The sequence below is a fragment of the Triturus cristatus genome, chromosome 8 (assembly GCF_964204655.1).
Source record: "Triturus cristatus chromosome 8, aTriCri1.1, whole genome shotgun sequence".
Taxonomy (NCBI): domain Eukaryota; kingdom Metazoa; phylum Chordata; class Amphibia; order Caudata; family Salamandridae; genus Triturus; species Triturus cristatus.
The window spans coordinates 1,119,488,509-1,119,510,583 of record NC_140591.1 but is presented as its reverse complement, the minus strand read 5'-3'; the positions used below and the strand labels follow the sequence as shown (position 1 = coordinate 1,119,510,583).

The following is a 22,075-nucleotide window of genomic DNA, read 5'->3' as shown; positions in this document are numbered from 1 at the left end:
ATCCTCATTTTTTGTGAATCTACGAGGAGACCTTGCGAGAAGTAGTTATAACATGTTGATGCCACTAATAACTCAGGTTTCCTTGATCAGTATGGGCTTATGCCAGAGAGCTCTACATTATACATTCTTGGCACCTTTACTGTACACCATGATGACCTCACCTTCAGTTGTGACACACTTTCTAGACTCTGGAAAAGCCTTTCAACCATTTCAACTGATTTTCCTATTTGAGGCCCTAGGCAGACATAGGTCAGGGCAATTATTTCTTAAACGGTTTTGGCTCCTCTATTCTGACCTCTCTACTTGGGTGAGAGTACTTGGTCTGGAGACTAAGGGCCTCATTTATGAGTTTTTGCCGTAGGGCAGTACCGCAGGCCTTCCCGCTGTGCTGCCCCACGGCAAAAGAAAAGGGCAGGAATGCACCGTATCTATCAGGTATGGTGCATTCCTGTTGATTTCCCCTGCGCTGGTGTACAATGGGCTGACATGCGCAATAACAATCACAATATGCTTTTTCCTCTTTCTATGTGTGCTGCAGAATGCAGCACACATAGAAAAAGGAAAAACAAGGAGAATTAAAGATATTTCTCCTCGTTGTGCCACCCCTGGGGAAGCGCTGCCTCAGCTTTACTATTTCTTGTCAATCTGTCGCAGTGTCAAAAAGCCATGGATGTTGCTGGGAACGCCCCCAGCAACACCAATTGCACGCCCCTTTAACACTAAAAACTGCGTTAAAGGGAACAATATTTACAAGGCAGCATTAAGCCCAAAAAAGTGGCTTGGTGCTGCCTGGTCAATATGGAACGAACAGGCTCCTGCGCCCCCACAGCATCACAAAAAGTGACGCACCTGCGGCACAAGGGGCTTATAAATAAGCCCCTGAGTCCCTCAATGTCTCTTGGGGCATGAGGCAAGACTGCTGGCCACTTTCCCTGCTACTTGCTGTTGCGGTGGAACCGCTGGGGCATTTATATTAAGTGATGCCCTCTAATCACCACTCTAAACACTGATAATAGCATGCTCTATGTCAAGCATTTAGATGTGACTCTGGACCCGATTATTGGAGATGTGATTCAATTTAGTGGCATTTCTATCCTCCGTATGAATTGAAACAAATCTGAAATGTTCGGATTAACTAGATCAGTGAAGACTACTCAGGTGGAATGTACTATACAATTGCAATTTAGGTGAAATATTTTATATAATGGTGGGAAGATACAGTTAAATATGTGGGGTCATATCCTGATTTCCTTCTGTGCGCTACCCGATCGCAGAAGGTGTCTCTGCATTACTTTTTTCCATCTTTAGCACATACATTAACTCTATACAATTCTACATTAGTGCATGGGCTGCAAACCGCAGAGCTCAGAAACACAATGCAGTAATTGTGTTTCCAAGCTTTGCTGTCAGAGTATTTGAGATAATGTATTCACAGTAGAAAAAAAATAAAAAACACTCAAACTCCTTTTGCGTTGGCGCAGATCAAATAATGGAACAGCCCCCTGTCCAGATTTGTTGATATGTGATAGATGTAATGCACCAGTTAAGCTGAAACATAGGTGAAAAGGTGGGTGACCTTATCGCTCTTAATGTTTGCTGGGAAGTTTGCAATCATCAAGATGATGGTCCTGCCCAAATTTCTGTACCTTTTTAAAAAAATCCGATCCCCTTACGTTAGGCATTTTTTGGCAAATTGAAATTTATCCTACTGCACTTGATCTGGGCTGGTAAGCAAACAAGAGTATGCTGGGATGTCCTTTCAAAGCTGATGGAAAAGAATGCCCTAGAAGGTGTCTGACTTTCATTTGTAATGCTTGACCTTAGAGGGTTATTATGCAACTTACTAGTTTCATCCTACTACATACTGGAATCACCTTATAACTAAAAATTGGCTACTCAAAGTGGGCTCCTTCCAGACCGCCCAAAGTCTTAAAACAAGGAGAAAATACCCCGAGATACATACCAGGGGTCGAAGTGGAGAAAAAAAAGTAGGGGCATTGTGGGCAGAGAATATAGAGCGGGAATAACCCCAGGATTGGGTCAGTGGATGGCGTCAAAGGTGTGGCTAGGAAAAGCAATAGATCCCAATTTTTTGTATTTGTTTGGAATTTCATTGACCAGTTACAGCTTATTACATTAGTTACATTATTTAATTCAACCACTGGATATATATATATATATATATATTTATTTAAGGTTTAATATGAGTTATTGACAGTAAAAAACATTCACAAAGTAGGATATGTTTCGAATCACTGAATGTCCCAAATACACTTATAAGTGGAATCATAAGCCATTTGTCTCCGAGACATGCAGTTTCTGTTACCAGCACTTCTCCCTTTTTTCACAAGAGCAGTTCAAACATGAATGGTAAAATATCCTAGTTTGCAAATGTTTTCTACATAATTATGGCTCTGCTGTATTTTCCACATAATACAGCATCTGCTGCATAAAATGACAATTTTAACAAAAAATGTTTTTGTAGTTCAAACGAATCAAAAGTTACTAAAAATATACCTTATATTGCTTCGAAGTTGAGGCCCCTTTGCAAAGGTTGAATGGTCACCTTTCTCACTGCTGCATTAGTACGTTACACTAGTACTAATGAGGCAAAAGCTTTGCAGGGACTGTTAGTATGTGTAAAAATATCAAAATAATAAGGTATCAGAAAATGTATCACATTACGCTGCTGCCTTTTTTTGCTGCATAATTTAGTCAACACTGCAACATAATTGTAACCTCCATTGCTACATAATTCCAGTGGCCCCAAAGCAGGCAGCACATGTTAAAAGTGCTGTGCATAAAGCAGAGAGACCGTGAAGTTTGTGAACTTAGTTTGGTGTGCGTGCCAATCCTGCGTTGCCGATCCCTGGTGAGTTGCACTACTACTGCTGAAACAAGGCCAATGGAGGCACCAATGGGTGAGGTAGACTGGCCTCAAGGGTCCTGGGACCTCAGTGACAGAGTCAGTATTGCTCTAGGGTGTGCTGCTTCGTAGAACTGCCTGCAAGACTAGAGGTGAACTTCAGTATGGATTGTGGGAGACAGGCCTTCAAGTTCAACCCACACTGTTCACTGCTAGGGTCCCCCTGTTGGTGCTAAGACACCCGGGCTTCTAAGGTCTAGCTGGGGAATGTGGTCCCTCAGGAGAGTGGTCTGGTGGACTGGTCATGAAGGCTGAACCTGGTTCACCAGTTACAAATTCGGTAGCTCTCGCCATAGGGCCACATCCTTCTGCCCTCCTCCTCCCCCCCCAACACCTTTCTGGCCCACTGCGAGAAACTCGCACAGCCTTCAGCTACAACCAAATTGTGCCCCACTATAAACACCTGGATGCCACTCAATTCAGATTATGCACTAGACAAGAGTAATATGCTGCCTGGAAAAAAGTAACAACATTCTGGAAAAAGCAACCTCCTATAGGGAGTGCAAGATTAAATAAAGCATGTGAATGGAAGCAGGAGCAACATAGCTCTTACACATTATTCAGAAATCAATGAGTGTTTTTGCCTGAAAAGTTAAGGACATGAATACTCGAAAGGACCCGTTTCAGTGTACATTGCTTATATGTTACAAAAGGTAAGCAGTATGGTTCTGGGGACCTCTGGGCAGGCACAAAGAACACTTTCAATGAGAGGCTGGAGGGGCTGGGAAGGCACTGGCTACCAGTGGCGGGCCTCTTCTACTGCAGCCTCCTTTCCCCTATGGAGAACGGATGAGCAAAGTCGGCCAGAAATTCCATGCTGAAGCCCGCTTTTTTTGCTGGTAGCGTTGTCAGTCTGGGTTAGGCCGAAAATAAAGGGCAGATGAGGCCAATGCATCCTGATATGATCGCTGTATTGGTCACAGTGGGGCTAGGAAGGTAGTGTCACAAGATGAGGTGTAAATCACAGCAGGCAGGGATTTAAGTGGGCCAGGTCCTGCCGGTGCTCAGCACCAGCAGTTCTAAAAAGTAGGTGCTGAGACAGGTCCCCATCGGGCTCTCTGTTTTTGCCCTCACTATCAGTGTGAAAACAAATCTTAACTCACTGCTTTTGATGGAACTTCAAAAAGAATCCTTGTAGGTCTTTCACAGTCTCATAATTTCAGAACTGAAGTATTTTTAATATTATATACAACAAAGCCATAGTTATTGCTAGTTTATCTTATGCAACTAACAACCATTGACAAAGACAATAGTTCTGGCTTGTTGAAGGTGTAATGTTACTTGTTGTATTATATATCAAAGTGCAATGACAGAAGCAGGAAAATACCAGTCAAGCGGCACACTCTGCTAAGCACAGATTTTTAGCTTGCAAATTTTAATCCACGCCCCTTTGAGAACCCCCATTTTTTTCATCCCACTTAAAGCCCTGACTGCAGGGCCATCATAGGTAGCCATTTTCATGTGCTTACCTAAGATTGGCAGCCTCTTCAGTGTTACCGGGATTGCCCCTGCCCCCAGATAATGAGAGGGAGGTAATTTGAACTGCTGAAGCCATCCTCGATGTGCACCACACAGGGCTGGATGATTATGTTATAACTTTCAAGCATGCCTACAGTCCTGGGACGCAAATTTTAAATAAAATAGTAGGGGAATAGATTGTATTAAATTTAAACTCTAGGGGCACGCCATGCCCTGCCGATCCCGCACACTTCAACCATTGATACATACTGTTCGCTCGACATGCCCAGCTTGATCTGTCGTTCATAATTCAGTGAATCTCTCACAGGTATTCTCTTGCCACATGCTGATATCCCCCATATTCAACTTACATGTTTGACTCACTTTGACCAACTTTTAGATAGCGTACAGTTATATTGGGGACTTGTCCCCCGATATGAGGTTCCTCCTATATATTATGCATCTATAGGCATTATTTCTGTATGTCATACTGCGTCATGCAGGCCAAATGTTATGCTCTTCCTTTCCAGATCAGCTACTGAAATATAGGTTTTAACGAAATTGACTCTTAGAGAGCTAACAAGAGCAAAATATCCTTTCTGTGTACTTAGGCCTCAAGGCATGTTTGCTGGCTAACCCTGTGGATGAAAACATTTGAAAAGAGTCATAGGACATAATTAACAGATGCATGTTAGAAATATTACTGAAGACAGGTTAAGGTGGTCGTCTTCAATAGTAGACATACACATTTGCATTTTAAGCTCTTTCACTGTCTATACTGTACTCCAGCAATGTGAAATAAATGTGGGTGTGACCTAGACCTGTACATGATGTGGGTCAGTGAGCCCAGCTTTCTGCATGTTGCTTAGGACTGTTTGCGGATTTGAGGCTTCTAGGCACAGAGGTGTTTTGTATCATGGGGTAAAGGGCATCAGCTTTTTGACATCCCTCTCCGCTCACTTCTTTGCAGATATATTTTACTGAAATACCTAAATCACCTGGGAGACTTATGCAATGGCCTTTTTGCCAGCAAAGAGAAAAGTGGTCACATTTATCCTTGTGGTTTTCCACCACTGAAGAAGGACTGGCTTTGTGAGCTTATAGAGTGAAATGCAATATAGGAGCTTACTGCAATGGTTTGCAATTTTTGCATCTTTTGGGAGAAACGAATGACTCTGCGAATGGGTAAGAGGCATACTGTAATTTGTTGACGTATTTACTTACATCCTGGTCCTACTGAATAACAGGTGTGGTGCATTGTAGGCTTTAGGTGATATTAATCCTATGAGATGTCTGTACCCAGTGCTACTAGAAGTGGGAGATGTTCAGCTTGTGAGGTGTTTCTCAAGGGTAACTCCTGACTATACCACTTAGATATATATGTAGTTTAATGTATAATACTTTGAATGGGCACCTGCTGTGTTTGCCTTTTTTGAAAATGAAATAGATTCAAAATAAAGATAAAAATGACAACCCCCTACTTTCCTAACTTTCCTTTGGAAGATATTAAAGACATCACCGTTTAAGTGTATGGGTAAGTAAGTAAGGGGCCTTAATAGTAACATCGGATTTTGATTATATACATTATTTGCCTGTGATTTATAAGCTTCCAGAAGATCAGCAATAGTGTAGCAAAGGCTTAATACCCAATCCTTGGGAGATCCACCTTTGGTTCACACCTCAGTTTCCAACTTGAGACACAATCTTCCTTCTGGACTACAGTGACCAAATGACTGGTGTTGGACTTGGCGCTTTCCACAATGTCATCCCCAAACTTATTTTTGCTGAATTGGTTTTGTTGGCCTTAGGACTCTGTGCACTTTATCACTGCCAGTGCTAAAGTTTGTGTGCTCTCTCCTTAAAACATGATAACATTGGTTTATACCCAATTGGCATATTTAATTTACTACTAAGTCCCTAGTAAAGTGGCACTACAGGGGCCTGTAAATGAGCTGCTACTAGTGGGACTGCATCACTGATTGTGCCACCTACTTATGTGGCCCTTTAAAACATGCCTCAGGCCTGCCATTGCAGTTTTAAACTGCCATGTCAACATGACAAAATAAACCTTTTGCCAGTCCAAAACCTTCCTTTTTAATTCATGTAATCACCCCTAGGCAAGGTGGTGGGCAGCCCAGAGAGCAGGGTGCCATGAATGTAAAAAGTTGAATATGTACTTTTAAGTTTTCCTTGTCCTGATAGTAAAAAATTCTTAAATTCGTTTTCACTACTGCTAGGCCTACCTGTCCAAAAGGATAATATTAGAGTTACCTTGTTACATTTTATAAGTGCAATTTCCAAATGGGAACAGGTACCCAGTTCATGTTTGGTGTCTCACGAATCACAATTTAAAATCCTAACTTATGGTGAAGTTGGATTTAACATTTCAATTCTGAAAAAGCCACTTTTAGAAAGTTGGCATTTTCTTGCCTTAGCCATTTGGCGCTGGGTCACATGACTGGGTGGATTTTTGTTGTTTTGGTCTTGTTTTATTTATTAAATTCTGATAAATTTTTCTAACCTGTTTTTGGATGGTCTTTTGTGTGGTGTTTTCAGTGATTTACTGTTTGACGTGTTACACAAATACTTCACACATTGCCTCTAAGTTAAGCCTGACTGCTCTTTGCCAAGCTACCAGGGGGATTAGGCACCAGCTAATCTGGGGTTTGCTTGTGCCTTACCCTAACAAGGATTGGGGTTGCTGCTTGACCAGGGCTCATACCTGGCTTCCAATGCCTGCTGCAACAATGGCCTGCAAATAGGGAGACATACTTGCTCATACGCCCAGGTCACATTTCTCTGGGAGATATTTTGGCGGGGAGTAAAAGGTAATGGAAGAGTAGGGATTTAGGCTTTTGGCATCTTGAGTTGCAGTAGCAAAAATGATACTGGATTAGCTGCTGCGGTAAATCATATCTCTGGAAACTGATCTAAGGCTCACTGCTGAAAATATTGGGTGGATAAACATAGAACCTCAGGTTCATTTGCTTAGGGACCAATCATAGTCTGGTTTAATCTTCTTACAACTTTCTGCCTGAACACTATGACACAGAAAGCCAATAGGTGCAGAAGAAGAAAATTTGATTTGGAATCAGTGACTGAAAGAATTCCTATCTGCCTGATAGAGGACTATGCATAGAATTGGATATGATGCTCTGCCTGATAGAGGACTATGTATAGAATTGGATATGATGCTCTGTCTTCAATCATTGGGACTGGAAAACCACTCCAGAGGCAAAAAAAGCCAGCCTCTTGCTTTCCCATAAAGTACTAAGGGAGGAGGAGGGGGGCAGGACCTGCCCAGAAAGTTTGCTTATTGAGTGGAACCTCTCCGCTAAAGCTGGAGGATGCAGATACTCTGGAGACTGAGAAAACTCTGAATACTTGCAAGAAAATCAGTAAATGGTTGCAGCTCAACATTTGTTAACACTAGAAACAAGCTGCAATTGTGGAGATGGGCATCGAAGAGAGTAACTGTCTAGGTTACTGCCCAGAGACGCTCTAAGGGTACTGATCCTGATGTTAGGTATCAGGAACCAAAGAATTGGATGAGGTGTAGGAGGTAGGTAAAACCTGTAGTGGCAAGAAAAGTGGGCCAGGCAATACCTATTCTTCCAAGATCGGACTATATAACTTGCACCAGAGATGCTACTTATGACCTAGATATGTTGTATGTGCTGTGTGCTAGACAGGTGGCAGGAAAGCTATTCAAGCAGAGCCCTGCAAGACACTAATTGAGTGTGTCATCCCTAGGGTTTCCAGCAGCCTATCAACCCTGAAAGTCCTGGACTGCCAGGCAAGCGTTCAGTTTCAGCGTGCAAACTCTGAGCTGAAGTGTGTAAAAGTCAATACAGAGAGGCCATCTTTTCACAACATTAACCACCCCATTACAGCCATGGAACTCAGAAAAGGGGTTACACACATTCATCTTTTGACATCTGGCAGAGTGGAGGAGACACCTCCATTCTCAAGGAAGAACAATATATGGCAAATGTGGCGTACTGGGGCTTGATGTCTTGGAGGCAAGAGTCTAAAGGCACACACTTGCGTCTACACCTAGTTTTATCCTTTCACTTTGCTAAGTTACTTTCAGGTTACCAAGGGCAGTAACAGTATAAAAGAAAGCAATTGTTTTGAATCTGTGCCTGGCAACATCTTGTGCTTGCATTGACTTTTCACTTGTTGCATTTGTTCCCACCCGGCTAGTGTGCTCCCCTCACTTTGTTATTTTCTTCCTATCCTGATTTCCCAGTTCAGTTCACTGGTTATTACTTGCTTGTTCCTTTCTATCCTCACTGTGCTTTGGTGCAGACTCTACTACATCCCCCCCTCCTTCTCTGGGATCAAGGTTGAATTTCTGTTAATCCTTCGGTGCACCAGAGTATTTGGCTTCAAGGAGGCAGATGATTTGTTCAATGGATGATTTGCTAAGACCTATATACATTGAACTCCTGGCCAAGCTGTTTGCCAGGGGCGGTTTCGGCCAATTTTTTTACTAGGAGCCGATATATTGCCGACTCCCAGTAACAAAAACGATTCCCAGTGGCCCAAAACAAGCCCCCACCTGGCGGCCCACCAGGGAAACGCAGGGTGCCCGCTACGGCCAGTCCATGCCCTATTGACACCTAGAGGAGTGTTCTGACAGAACCCTTCAGTGCTCCAGTGCTATCCACCATTCTTCTTGGCTGAAATACCATGAAAAAATGTACTGGTATGAAATGCTCTCATAATGTGTGGCCCTGATTGATAAGTGAAACATACCTTCGTTATCCAGCAGCACGTTTTCAGGTTTAAGGTCCCTGTAAATTATCTTGTTCTGATGAAGATGCTCCATGCCACAGATAATCTGAGCTGTGTAAAAACTGGCTCTTATCTCGTCAAAGCCTGGATTTTCTTCATTTACATTGTATATGTGGTACCTGAATAGATGAATACCATAGGAAAAAATCAGCAAACATTCATAAGTCAAAGCATGTGGTACATACAAAACCAACAATCAGAATATCTAACTATGAATGTTAAGGGAATGCCAAAGTAATTTTGTCAGTTAAGAATCTTCCAAAGCTGTTTTTGTTCAACAGAAAATAATATGTATTAAAATGGTTTAATAGCTGCAGGAAACTAGATTTTAAGCTAAGTTAGAAATAATTTACATTTTACAAACAATTTGAGGTATAGATACATATTTTCAGCGCTTAAAATGACATAAAAATGAAGACAATTACAGGTAGTGATCAGGAGATAAAAACTGTAGTATACAAAACATGGGAAACTTAAAAGCACTTAATTACAAGAAGAAGGAGCAACACAATTTAAATACAATAATGTCTATATTAGAATCAAATCTTCAAAACGAAAGAAGTCATTAGGCAGATAGTTCATAATGTAGATCCATTCTTCTTTATTGTAATTCGAATCAAGTTTTTTCTTAGAAATGGTAATTCGATTTTTCAAATTAAAGACTTGCATCTTTGTTGTATATATCAGATCATTCTTTGTTTCGATACTTAATTCAGCAGCGGGATTTATCGGACCACGATGACGGTTAACTACTACTATTACTGAGAATTTAACATCATAGAAAGATTTGTATAAGATCGCTTGCTTGAAAAATAGACACGCAAAAATAACAGAGATTAAATAGATGAAACTCCTCTAAGAGTACTAGCACACTCAAAATTAGATTCATGCGGTGCATTTGAACTTTTTAACAAGGAGATTCACCTTAAATTACTAAACCCTGATGACGTCTTTTTAAGACGAAACGCGTTGACTGAATTAAATATCGCAACAAAGAATGATCTGATATATACAACAAAGCTGCAAGTCTTTAATTTGAAAAATCGAATGACCATTTCTAAGAAAAAACTTGTGTTCCTCCTTCTTCTTGTAATTAAGTATTTGTTAGTGTGGGTGTTTAGCGGTAAACCACGAGAAGTGAGCACTTTTTGCCTTATTACTTAATCTTTTTTTAACATTTGAATACGCCTAGGGCGCTAGTGCTGGGAGCCCTACCGCTTGAGTTCTGTTGTTTGAAACTTAAAAGCAATGTAAGTCAAAATGGTGCGGCTGACCAGTACTTAGACAGATGTCATGGTCACCCACCAGAGGGGCAGGATCAGATGCAAGCTGTTGGTTTACATCAGCACTATGTTTTGGAGGACAAGGACCTAGACACGATCTGTGTTGGAGCAAGGTCAGGAAACCTCTTTAGTGCTTTGTCCCGTCCAAGGTTTTACATTTACCCACGGAAATATTTCTGGATGTTAACAAGGACAAGACCAAGGTTTGAAACTTTAGCCGAAGGAGAGGTTTCTATCTGCAGTGTTCTGTCAGACAGGTGGGTATTTGTCCTGCAGGATGCAGCAGAGTCTTTTCTCACTTTTTCTGTTCTAGCCTACTCCGGGAGTGTGCCCTCACATCGGTTTTAGAAGCTGTATTTGGGAACAACCCAAGACAAATCAAATTACATTGCTGACAGTTTCCCATCTATGGGGCTTATTTACAAGCCCATTGCTCCGCCGGTACGTCACGTTGCGTGACACACCGGTGGCGCAACCAGCTGCCCGATATTTACAAGGACATGTAAAGCCACCCTGAGTGGCTTTATGTGTGCTTGTAAACATCGCCCTTCTCATGCAACACTTTGTGTGTAATGGGCGTGACACAGGTGTTACTGTGGGTGTTCCCACTCAACACCCATGTATTTTGATGCATTTCCAGGTTTACGAGAAATCATGAACCTGGAAATGTGTCAGAATGCTATGCCACCCCAGTGGTGGTGTAGCGAGGTGCAACGAGGAGTAATTACATTTCTCCTCGTTTTTTCATCTTTAAATGCGTTCTGCATTCTACAGCACCCATGGAAAGAGGAAATCAACTCAATTGATTGTTTTTGTGCAGGAAGGTGTCCCTTCTTGAACAAAAGCAATCACTCTATGACGCAGGCATCCTTGCACCATGGTGCAAGGGTGCCTGTGCCGGCGCATGGCATCCGATTGTGTGCCAGCGCAGGGGAAAGCACAGGGATGCGACATATTATTGCAAATACGTCTCATTCCTGTGCTTTGAAAGTGCGGCGCAGCCAAATGGCTTGTGGCAAGCACTGAGTCACTTTCATTGTAAATCTGGCCCTACGTTTTTAGCACAGTGTAGTCCAGTTTTTGATTTAGAAACGAAATTGCATTTTTTTTCAATAGCACTTACTACCCCTGATGAGGCATTGAACCGCTTTACGCCAGTGAGCCAAGGAACCCAGGGTTAGTAGTTTGTCCAGTGTCATTGGTTACTGTTAGTTATTATTAGTCATTTGTTTGGTTTTGTGTGCTCAAGCAAACCATTCCATGCATTTATTCCAGTTTGTTTGTGGCAGACTAAATTAATTCATGTGAGGTGTGATCATTAGTGGGTTGTGTGAGAGTTCATGCAGATAACTAGTGGGGATAGTAGATGCGCTTTACTGTAAAAGTTACCACTACCCTTTTGTGGTACAGAAAAACAGAATGGCAGCATGGTACATCTCTCAAATTCCTCTCCAACTGGGTGAGGGGGCCCAACATGCAGCATTGACGCTGAACTCTAGACAGTGATCCACTCTTGCAACTGGTTTCCCCAACTGATAGTGCAGCTGAACTCTGCTCCCCCGATCCTCTTCTGAAAGCATCAATGGCCTCCCATCCTTGCACAACTGTACCCGGCAAACGTTAAGATGGATACATCAGTGCACCAGGCCCAGGTGACAGCAAACGACTTGCCTCTTTCCCATGAGAGATATTGCAAGGTTGAGATGTGACGTGGATCTTGCCCAACTGCCTATAAAGTGGCTATCTGATGAGAGCTTTCGCGGCCAAACTTCAAGGTGGCAAGATGATGTGTGAGTCCAAGCTGCTGTTGGAGCTGACACAGTTTGATTAACATTACTGTCTGGTGAGGTCTACCTAGTTGTATTTGATTGACGGATGTACTTGGCACAGTGTTAATGCCTGTAGGAATTTGGTGCCCGGACTGAACCTGGTTCTCTTCGGTATTTCAAATGACGGCTAAAATGTACATGTGAAACCCATTTGGTCTCACGAAAATGACAGAATAAGCTTAAACCTTAAAGGGCTATTTTCAGATTTTTAGTCATACAATATATCAAATAGTATTGCCAAATCGATAAATGAATGGATCAGAATGCATAGTTCAGCAGAATTCAAAATCAATCAAAGAACTTAGTAAAGTTTAGGACAACAAACATTGAGGATAAAATGGGAGATGAAACCAACAGGAATTCATCTCTTCGGGTTAGGGAGAAAAGAGTCTTCACACCTCAAAAAAGACTACTTCTTTTATAGGGTGCCGAACAAAAGATTTCACACATTCAGCACAGTTGTACATGGTTGCAACTGCTTGGGCCAATCAGAATTAAGCAAGGCGAAACAGATATAGAATACTACATTTCAAAAGACTGCTATAGTTCTATAACAGGGAAGGTCTCACGAATTTTATCTGTGCTAAAACAAATAAGGTTACAATTTTATATAATTCTACCAACACCGCTGAGTTAGACCTTGGACACATACAATTTTTCTGAAATGACAAATTAATTGTCGCGTCTGGAAAGGATACATTCAACATTATTCTACTGAGACTTAAAAATGCAAATGTATCCATATGATATAAACATTGACAACAAGCTTCACAAACAAGACCGAGTCCAAGACCTATGCTCTCTAAGTTAGAATGAGTTCAATTGTATCGGTAGAATGTATTTATTTTTTGAAAAACTGCAAATCAACTGAAACTCTAGGGAAAGGGGCAGAATAACTCGTGGACAGACTGTTTTACCAAGGTTTGGATTCTGGACATTGATATAATTAAAACCTCTGGTTAAATTTTGCTCTTTGAGAGCCTAACAGGAGAGAAATGCAAATATTTTTCTCCCAAACAGCTGCAGTTTTACTCTGTGACACCCATTTTCTTGGCAACCACCTGCCCCAGAACCAGTTGAACTGTGATATGATAATTGCGTTTTTCCTAAGCAGTCAATATGGCAGTGCCCAGAATAAAGGTATGGAAAAAATTTGAATAAACAGCATGTTGCAGCTAACCTGAATTAGTACTTCAAAACGGGTTATGTGCTGTTACAACGTATACCATTACCCCACATGCCGTTGTAACGCAAAACTTTACCCCGACTTGCTGTCGGGTGTGTGCTGTAAGTTGGAATAGTTTCATTTACCATTCCAACTCCAGTGTGTGCAACTATAGGCAAGGTGCTTGAGTTAAATCCAACACCTTCTACCCACTGCTACACACCTTTTGCTTTGCAACGGCATGCAGTGTAATTGCTGTTTCTCTTCAAAACATGCAGATCCACTCTCAGTATCACAAACCACTTGAGATGCAAGGGCGAGAAGAGGTGGTCATACCCGCCTAAGAAAGGCGAACTGCAGTTGCTGATATCGAAAGTGCACCAAGTAATAGCGACTCTACGTCATAGCTAAGGAAAATCGATGTCTGTCCCCCGCCCGCGATCTCCTTAATTGCTCTTTCTTACCGCTTAGCAGGCGAGATCTGGAAAACAGTGCCACATCAAATTCTTTAATGTGGTTCCATCGCAGCAATGCTCTGCATTCATTAGGGAATTAAGCCCTTGAATGTTTAGTGGAATGATTTTGAGACCATTTATTAGCGAATTCAGCACAGCCCCATCTCTATCATGTCAAGTACACTTTGGGTACACTAAATCAAGTTCAGGAATGACAGAAAAGAAGTCATGTAAGTTATTCTTGTGTAACTCTGTGCAACCATGGTAGCTTTTAAAGGTATTAGACAAACCATTGTGTATGACTATTCTCTGCTTTTTTGTCATGATCACATTAAATGTGCAGGAAGGTTAGAAATGTGATGGAAAACTTGTGTAAACACAGGGAAAGGAATGTTAGTGGAAGGAAAAATTTAGAACTTTAATCAGAGATCCCCTCAGGTGTTAGGCCAATCACTTAAAGAGAGAAGATAAGGGAGAAAATAAGAAGAGGAAAGCTTCCATGTCTTATGTGTGCCCTCTTTCTCAAGCCTCTCCTCTATTTACTAAACTAGGAGGATCTGGGTAATTTGAAAGGAAAGTGCAAAATCCCTATTAACAAATACATGATAGGCCACAGATTATTTTTCACTAGTTTTTAGGTAGCAGCTAAAGAAAATATGAATTTCAACAACAGATAAGCTTTCAGAATTGTGGGAAATCTTTTATGGAGTCTGTTCCAGGAATGTAGGCAACAGTGAGATTTAGATCATCCTTCATCTGAGGATTCCTCCATTGGCATCTTGACTGCCCGTTAAGCTGCATAACATTTTGTTTGGCGATGTCCGAAAGATTTCTATGTCCTCCATTCACACTGTGTGTGTGAGGGAGTGAGGGACAGGATTTGTGTCCACCTGATCATTTTGGGGGATTGGAGATTTGAAGCCTAGAATCTTTGATGCACCTGGAATTGTTTTTGCTGAGTGCTGTTTACCATTGAGTGTGAACAACAGAAAAAAGGGAAAGCCCTATCAAAGCGATTTGTTTCTTTCTTCAGTTAAATGGTGACTGCTTTCATGTATTTTCATTGGCTGAAGTTGCCACCTAAAGATCTTGATATATTGTAACTGTCAGATTTTAATGAAAGTGAGGCTGAGAACAGATTTGATGAGGTTGATATACACGTTGTAGAACAAACACTTGAACAAAACGAGCTAGTAGTTAGAGAAATGCAATTGCAGGAACATCATCATAAAGTAAACATAAAATTGATAAGAATGAAAATCGCTCCTAAAGGAATAATCTAAATTTTTGCAGAACTGCCAAACAAATAACCAACTCCGAATCTGAAGGCCTTGTGCAATCCTTATTTTGATACCTTCCTTCCCTGAGGACTGGGAAATTGTCGCTTTCAAAGTTATTGAGTCTACTCTTCTTTTCAGATACAGAAAACCTCACCCTGATGTCCTCACAAGAGTAAATGTTTTATCTACTAAAGGAAGACATCATAGTGGCAGCTTGGAAGACTGCAGATATTCAATTAAAATCTGACAGTTACAATATATCAAGATCTTTAGGTGGCAACTTCAGCCAATGAAAATACATGAAAGCAGTCACCATTTAACTGAAGAAAGAAACAAATCGCTTTGAGAGGGCTTTCCCTTTTTTCTGTTGTTCACACTCAATGGTAAACAGCACTCAGCAAAAACAATTCCAGGTGCATCAAAGATTCTAGGCTTCAAATCTCCAATCCCCCAAAATGATCAGGTGGACACAAATCCTGTCCCTCCCTCCCTCACACACACAGTGTGAATGGAGGACATAGAAATCTTTCAGACATCGCCAAACAAGATGTTATGCAGCTTAACGGGCAGTCAAGATGCCAATGGAGGAATCCTCAGATGAAGGATGATCTAAATCTCACTGTTGCCTACATTCCTGGAACAGACTCCATAAAAGATTTCCCACAATTCTGAAAGCTTATCTGTTGTTGAAATTCATATTTTCTTTAGCTGCTACCTAAAAACTAGTGAAAAATAATCTGTAGCCTATCATGTATTTGTTAATAAGGATTTTGCACTTTCCTTTCAAATTACCCAGATCCTCCTAGTTTAGTAAATAGAGGAGAGGCTTGAGAAAGAGGGCACACATAAGACATGGAAGCTTTCCTCTTCTTATTTTCTCCCTTATCTTCTCTCTTTAAGTGATTGGCCTAACACCTGAGGGGATCTCTGATTAAAGTTCTACATTTTTGCTTCCACTAACATTCCTTTCCCTGTGTTTACACAAGTTTTCCATCACATTTCTAACCTTCCTGCACATTTAATGTGATCATGACAAAGAAGCAGAGAATAGTCATACACAATGGTTTGTCTAATACCTTTAAAAGCTACCATGGTTCCACAGAGTTACACAAGAATAACTTACATGACTTCTTTTTTGTCATTCCTGAACTTGATTTAGTGTACCCAAAGTGTACTTGACATGATAGAGATGGGGCTGTGCTGAATTCGCTAATAAATGGTCTCAAAATCATTCCACTAAACATTCAAGGGCTTAATTCCCTAATGAATGCAGAGCATTGCTGCGATGGAACCACATTAAAGAATTTGATGTGGCACTGTTTTCCAGATCTCGCCTGCTAAGCGGTAAGAAAGAGCAATTAAGGAGATTGCGGGCGGCGGCTAACCAAAATGGCTGCTCCGTGAATCAGCTTCGCAACACTGAGGAGCGGTCAGAGCCGAAGGGCTTGCCTTCGTCATCGGTGCGGAGAAATAACAATGGATTCCCCCGTCTGAAGCTGCGCAGAGTGCTGGGGCAAGTTTTTTTTACACCTTAAGAGGTCTTTTTGGATACTTTTTCTTCATTTTCTTTCTGCCTCATACAACCTCGCATTGCGGATGCCATTTTGCATACTTAATACCTGCACTTTCCACAGCAGGCGACGATGCAGCAATGTTCCTGTGACTGGACTTCTCTATCCTTTTGGGTCATTTCAACATAATTTCTACTACTTCATGGCGAGATGGTGATAATTTCAACGGATTACTTTTCTCCCTTAAATACATTCATCTCACCCCCTGGGGCACTAAGGTTACTCAGCCAGAATTTTCTGTCAGGTTTTCTATAGGGTTTGTTGGCCCAACCTTTATTTAGTCTATTTTGTGGGTGGCCTTGGAGTTTTGTGCCTTGTAGGAGCTTTTTCACAAGCTGCGTTGATACACTGTGTTCTGGACATGGACCCTCCACATTCTAACAAGACCCATGGAGTTGTTGGTTTCAATTCTGGTGGGCGCAAAGATTTGGTTGGTATTACCAACAAAAAAGCCAAAACTCCGTCCTCCCCAACGAAATCACCTCTTCCTTTGACGTTGGAAGACATCATGGACGAATTGCGCAATATTAGACTCTTTATGACAGACACTACTGCAATACTTCAGAGAATTGGAGAGAAGTGATCCGGGTTGGAATCAAGACTTTCAGATGTGGAAAAAAAAATCAGCGACGCACAAGATATTGTTGCCAAAGTGGATTTAGAAAATTGAAACAGGCACAACAACCTACGAGTTTATGGAATTCCAGAAGGTTCAGAAGGCTCGATATGATCTCCTTCTTGAAGGATCATGTTCCGCAAATAGTTGGTCCGTCGAAATCTACTGATCTTAATATCCAAAGGGCGCACAGGATTGGCCCCCAGAGCGCATCTTCCTCAAATAAACCACGGGAAGTCATTGCATATTTTCTATTATATTCTGATCTCATGGCAATCCTCAACGCAGCCAAGTAACATAAACAGATGCTCTGGTCTGGCCACAAAGTTTTTTCCGTCAAGATGTTTCCAAGCCTACTGCTAATCGTCGAAAAGAATTTCTACACCTCAGACCATCGCTGAGATCCATGAAAGCCCGCTACGGTCTCATTCATCCATGCTTCTTTAAAGTGACTTATAAGACAGAACTTTCACTTTCGAAGATCCTGACGAACTTAGGAAATGTATTCAAGTTCATGAAGGAGAAGCTATGGAACTGAGCAAATCTTAATTGTCCTCTCAAATGTTCTCTCCCTTGTTGTTTCTTAGGTTCACCCCTGGCAACTTGTCTATGCTGACGTCTCTATCTGCGTTGTCCATCTGTTATGTTGTGTATGACTCATTCCGTTACATAGTCTTACCCATTGTTTAGTAAGTTCCCTTCCATTGTGTTACTTATGTTTACCTTTACTGATTATAATTTTCAGTTTTCTTTCTTTTGTATCAGTAAACTTGTTCTTTCTTGGTGTCCCTCTCTGGAGTGGCCTTTATCCTTTTCGTCCCCTCCCCTCCTCCATTAATGTTCTTTGTGTCTGTGATTATTCTGACTAACGTCTTTTGGCTTTTTGTCATCATTTCTTTGTTTAGACTCACAGGGCGACTGTGTTCCCCTCTTGCTTCTCCCCTCCTTCTCCTTTCTTTCCTCCCTCGCTCCCTCTCTTTTCCTCTCCTCTTTACCCTCTATTTAATTTCAATCTCTTTCTATTTCTACGTTTTTGTGGTATTTTACTACTTTCAACCTGGCATGTTTAACTGGATGTAAGCTAGATGTTCTACCTTCCTTCCCTTTTGCCAATTCCTGCTTTTCTTTTTTTCTTGGCCTGTGCATATCCCTCTCTTATTTGGTTCTGCTTCCTTTCCGTATTTGCGCCACCCATTATCACTCTGCCTCTGGCATCTCTCTTATCACATTTTCTTCAAGTTTCATGCAACTCTATGTTTAATTTTGAATAGGTTTTTTCGATGAGTGGCCTTCGTATTATCTCATGGAATGCTAAAGGTATTCAAAATCCAGTTAAAAAGCAGCTAATTTTGTCTCACCTTGCTCAATTGAAATGTCATGTAGCGTTATTGCAAGAAACACATCTTAAATTGCAAGATTTGCCTTCCCTGCGAAGACTATAGGTTGGAGATGTTTTTTGTTCCCCAGCAGTAAACAACAAAAACGATGTAATAATTTTGTTTCATAAGTCACTAAATGTTCTTTTGCAAAATGAGGTCAAGGACACTAACAGTAGATGGCTTTTATTGAATACTAAAGTTAAAAATACCCAACACTCCATCTGTAATGTGTATGGTCCCAATGGTATTGATTTAGTATTTTGGAATGATTTCTCCACTCTTCTGTCTTCCCACGCCTCAGAAAATCTGATCTTGGGTAGTGATTGCAATCAACTTATGGATCCCTTTTTAGACCGGAAATCCCAAACCAAATACATTCCTGGTAAAATGCAAAAGACGTATCAGAAGGCTATTACTGCTAGAGGATTGGTGGATGCATGGAGAATTTCCCTTCCTGATGTCTTGGAATTCTCCTTTTTCTCCCCTGTTCAGAGGTCTCACTCCTGCATAGACTATATATTTCTCACCCAACCATCTCTTCAATTCATGACTAAGTCAGAGATTGGCTCCATTCTCATTTCCGACCACGCCCCTGTCATTTTAGATATGGAATATCCAACACCTGCACCTACTTCTTGCCGATTGCGTTTTAATAACGCCCTTCTGTTGGACTCTCAATTTGTCGAACAATTTACACATTTCATGCAGGAATTTGTCAACAATAATCTCTCCTCCACTTCACAGTTTCCTTTTATCTGGGACGCTTTCAAAGCCACGCTAGAGGTTACATAATAGACTTTGTTTCCCGGAAAAGGAAGAAAGCACTTATGGAGGCAACATCCACTCTAAAGCAAATCAAGGCCCTAGAGCACAAATACTTTACTACGAATTGCCCCGATACACTGTCCAATCTCATTAAAATTATTAAAGTGAAAATGCAATATAATAAGCAATCCTGGGACAATGCTTGTAACAATCTCCTTTAATTCAATGCCAAAATGTATGGTGACCGGAATAAAGCAGGCAAATCCCTAGCCAATTATCTTAAAATTAAAAAACAAAAATCCAAAATTGTTGCCATCACAGACAGCGCAGGAATCAGACACATTACAGATGCTAAGATTCTTGATTGTTTCACTGAATACTACACCTCCCTCTACACCCCCGAATAGACTCCTTCCTCTGCTCAAATTGATTCTTTCTTCCAAACCATTCCCAAACTGCCTGAGAGCTACATTGATCTTACATCCCTGGATAATCCAATATTAAAACAAGAAATTACAAATGCCATTAATCTACTACCCAAAGATAAAACACCAGGTCCGGGCGGCTTTACTGTACGTTTTTTCCTTCACTCCAAACAATTTCTGGTCCCTCAACTGTTAGCCCTGATAAATCATTTTCTAACCACTGGTAAAACACGGGGGTCTTTCACTCAGGCAATGCTACGTTTGATTCCTAAAAAAGACAAAGACCCTTCTACTGGTAAAAATAACAAGCCCATTTCCCTGATTAACACGGATTGTAAGATCTTTGCTAAACTACTTGCTCTTCGTATTACTCAAGTAATCCCGGACCTTATTAATATACATCAATCAGGATTTGTAAAGGGGTGGTCTATCACAGATAACTCTAGAACTTTCCTTAATACCATTAATTTAGCCTCCAAGGCAGAATCACCAGTTGCTGCAATTACATTAGATGCTGAAAAGGCATTCAACAGAGTAAACTGGGAGCGCATTTTTGGCGCATTGAAATAGCATGGCTTTAGCCCCCCTATTTCCAGATACATCCAGTTAATATATTTTGCACCTTCCACCTCTATTTGGGTGAACGGATGTCAATCTAAATACTTTCCAATCATCAGAGGAACTAGACAGGGGTGCCCTCTAGCCCCACTTTTATTTATTCTTGCCTTGGAACCCTTTTTGGAGAAACTTAGACGTTCCCCACAATATACAGGTTTCCAATTTAAACACACAGACATTAAGTTCACTGCATATGCAGATGATATTTTTCTATACCTTTCTAATCCCACTACATCTTTGCCGGCATTCTTCTCCTTCATAAAGGAATACTCTCTAGTCTCTGATTACAGATTAAATATAGACAAATCCGAGGTTATGCCATTAAATAAACATTGCTTTTCACATATGTTTCATGACACAGGATTCAAATGGAATCCCAGGAGTATTAAGTGCTTAGGTATCCTCTACACTGATAGTATTAAAGAAACCGTTAAAATTAATCTTCTACTCTCATTGATAGTTGGTCTCCACTTTTTTTGTCCTGGTGTGTTAGGCTAACTACAATTAAAATGATGTTGCTTCCAATCATCAATTTGTATCTCTCTATGCTCCCAGTCACTCTCCCACTCTCCTTTTTTTAGCATTATCAACCGCTCCTTAACCAAATTCCTATGGAACAACCGTAAGGCTAGGATTTCACTTATTCATCTCCAGCAGCCCAAAGATTCAGGAGGGGTTAGTTTTCCTAATCTTAGACGTTACCACTCTGCATTCACCCTGAAACAAGTTCGGACCTTTTTATCTGAACCCTCACATACATCTTTAATGGCTTGGAGCTCGATGGAGCAGGCGCAATAGGCACCCTTCTCTTTTACTGCAGCCACATTTATCTCAACCCCCTAGATGTTTCTCAGCACCCACCTTCACACATTCCACAGCAGTCGTAACCTCAGTCTCACTTGATCAGACACCCACTCCCCCACTTGATTTCTCTACTCAACTCAAGGCATCTGCTATATACAAGATATGATCTCGCCCTACTGATTCTAGAACCAAATCCAATATAGAACTTCTCTGGGAAAAATACTTGGCACAGGAATTCTCATTTCAGACATGGGGCTCCATCTGGACAAAAATTCACACCTCTTCACACTCAGCCAGTACAACAAAGACTTTATACTATTTCTATAATAGGCTTTTTCTCACCCCTACAGATTTGCATAAATTCAGCTTGTTCGATTTCAAGAAATGCTGGTCTTGTCCTCATGCAAACAGTGATTTACTTCACATGTTCTTTCTTTGCCCTCTGGTTAAGAGCTTTTGCTTACTCATTTGGAAGAAATTGAATGAAATTTTAGCTACCAATGTTCCTTTTGACATTTTGCACGTTTTTCTGGGTAGCTCCTCTACTTTATGGGATACCCAGGGAAACATGGGTACATTTATTGATTCATTTATAGCTATTACTTTTCAGATCATTACCACCAACTGGAAGGATACAACCAAAATTTCATATCAATCCTGGTGGAACCTGCTTTGCCACCATCATAGACTAGAACGCGCAC

General features: G+C 41.1%; 1 protein-coding gene across 1 annotated transcript in view; it reads right to left on the bottom strand.

Annotated features, from left to right (window-relative positions):
• Positions 1–22,075, bottom strand: part of GRK1 (G protein-coupled receptor kinase 1) — a 539,002-nt gene that overhangs the window by 267,475 nt on the left and 249,452 nt on the right. Inside the window, exon 3 of the mRNA XM_085620507.1 lies at positions 9,146–9,303. Within this exon, the coding sequence (XP_085476633.1) occupies positions 9,146–9,303 (158 nt within the window). The remainder of the gene's footprint in view (positions 1–9,145; positions 9,304–22,075) is intronic.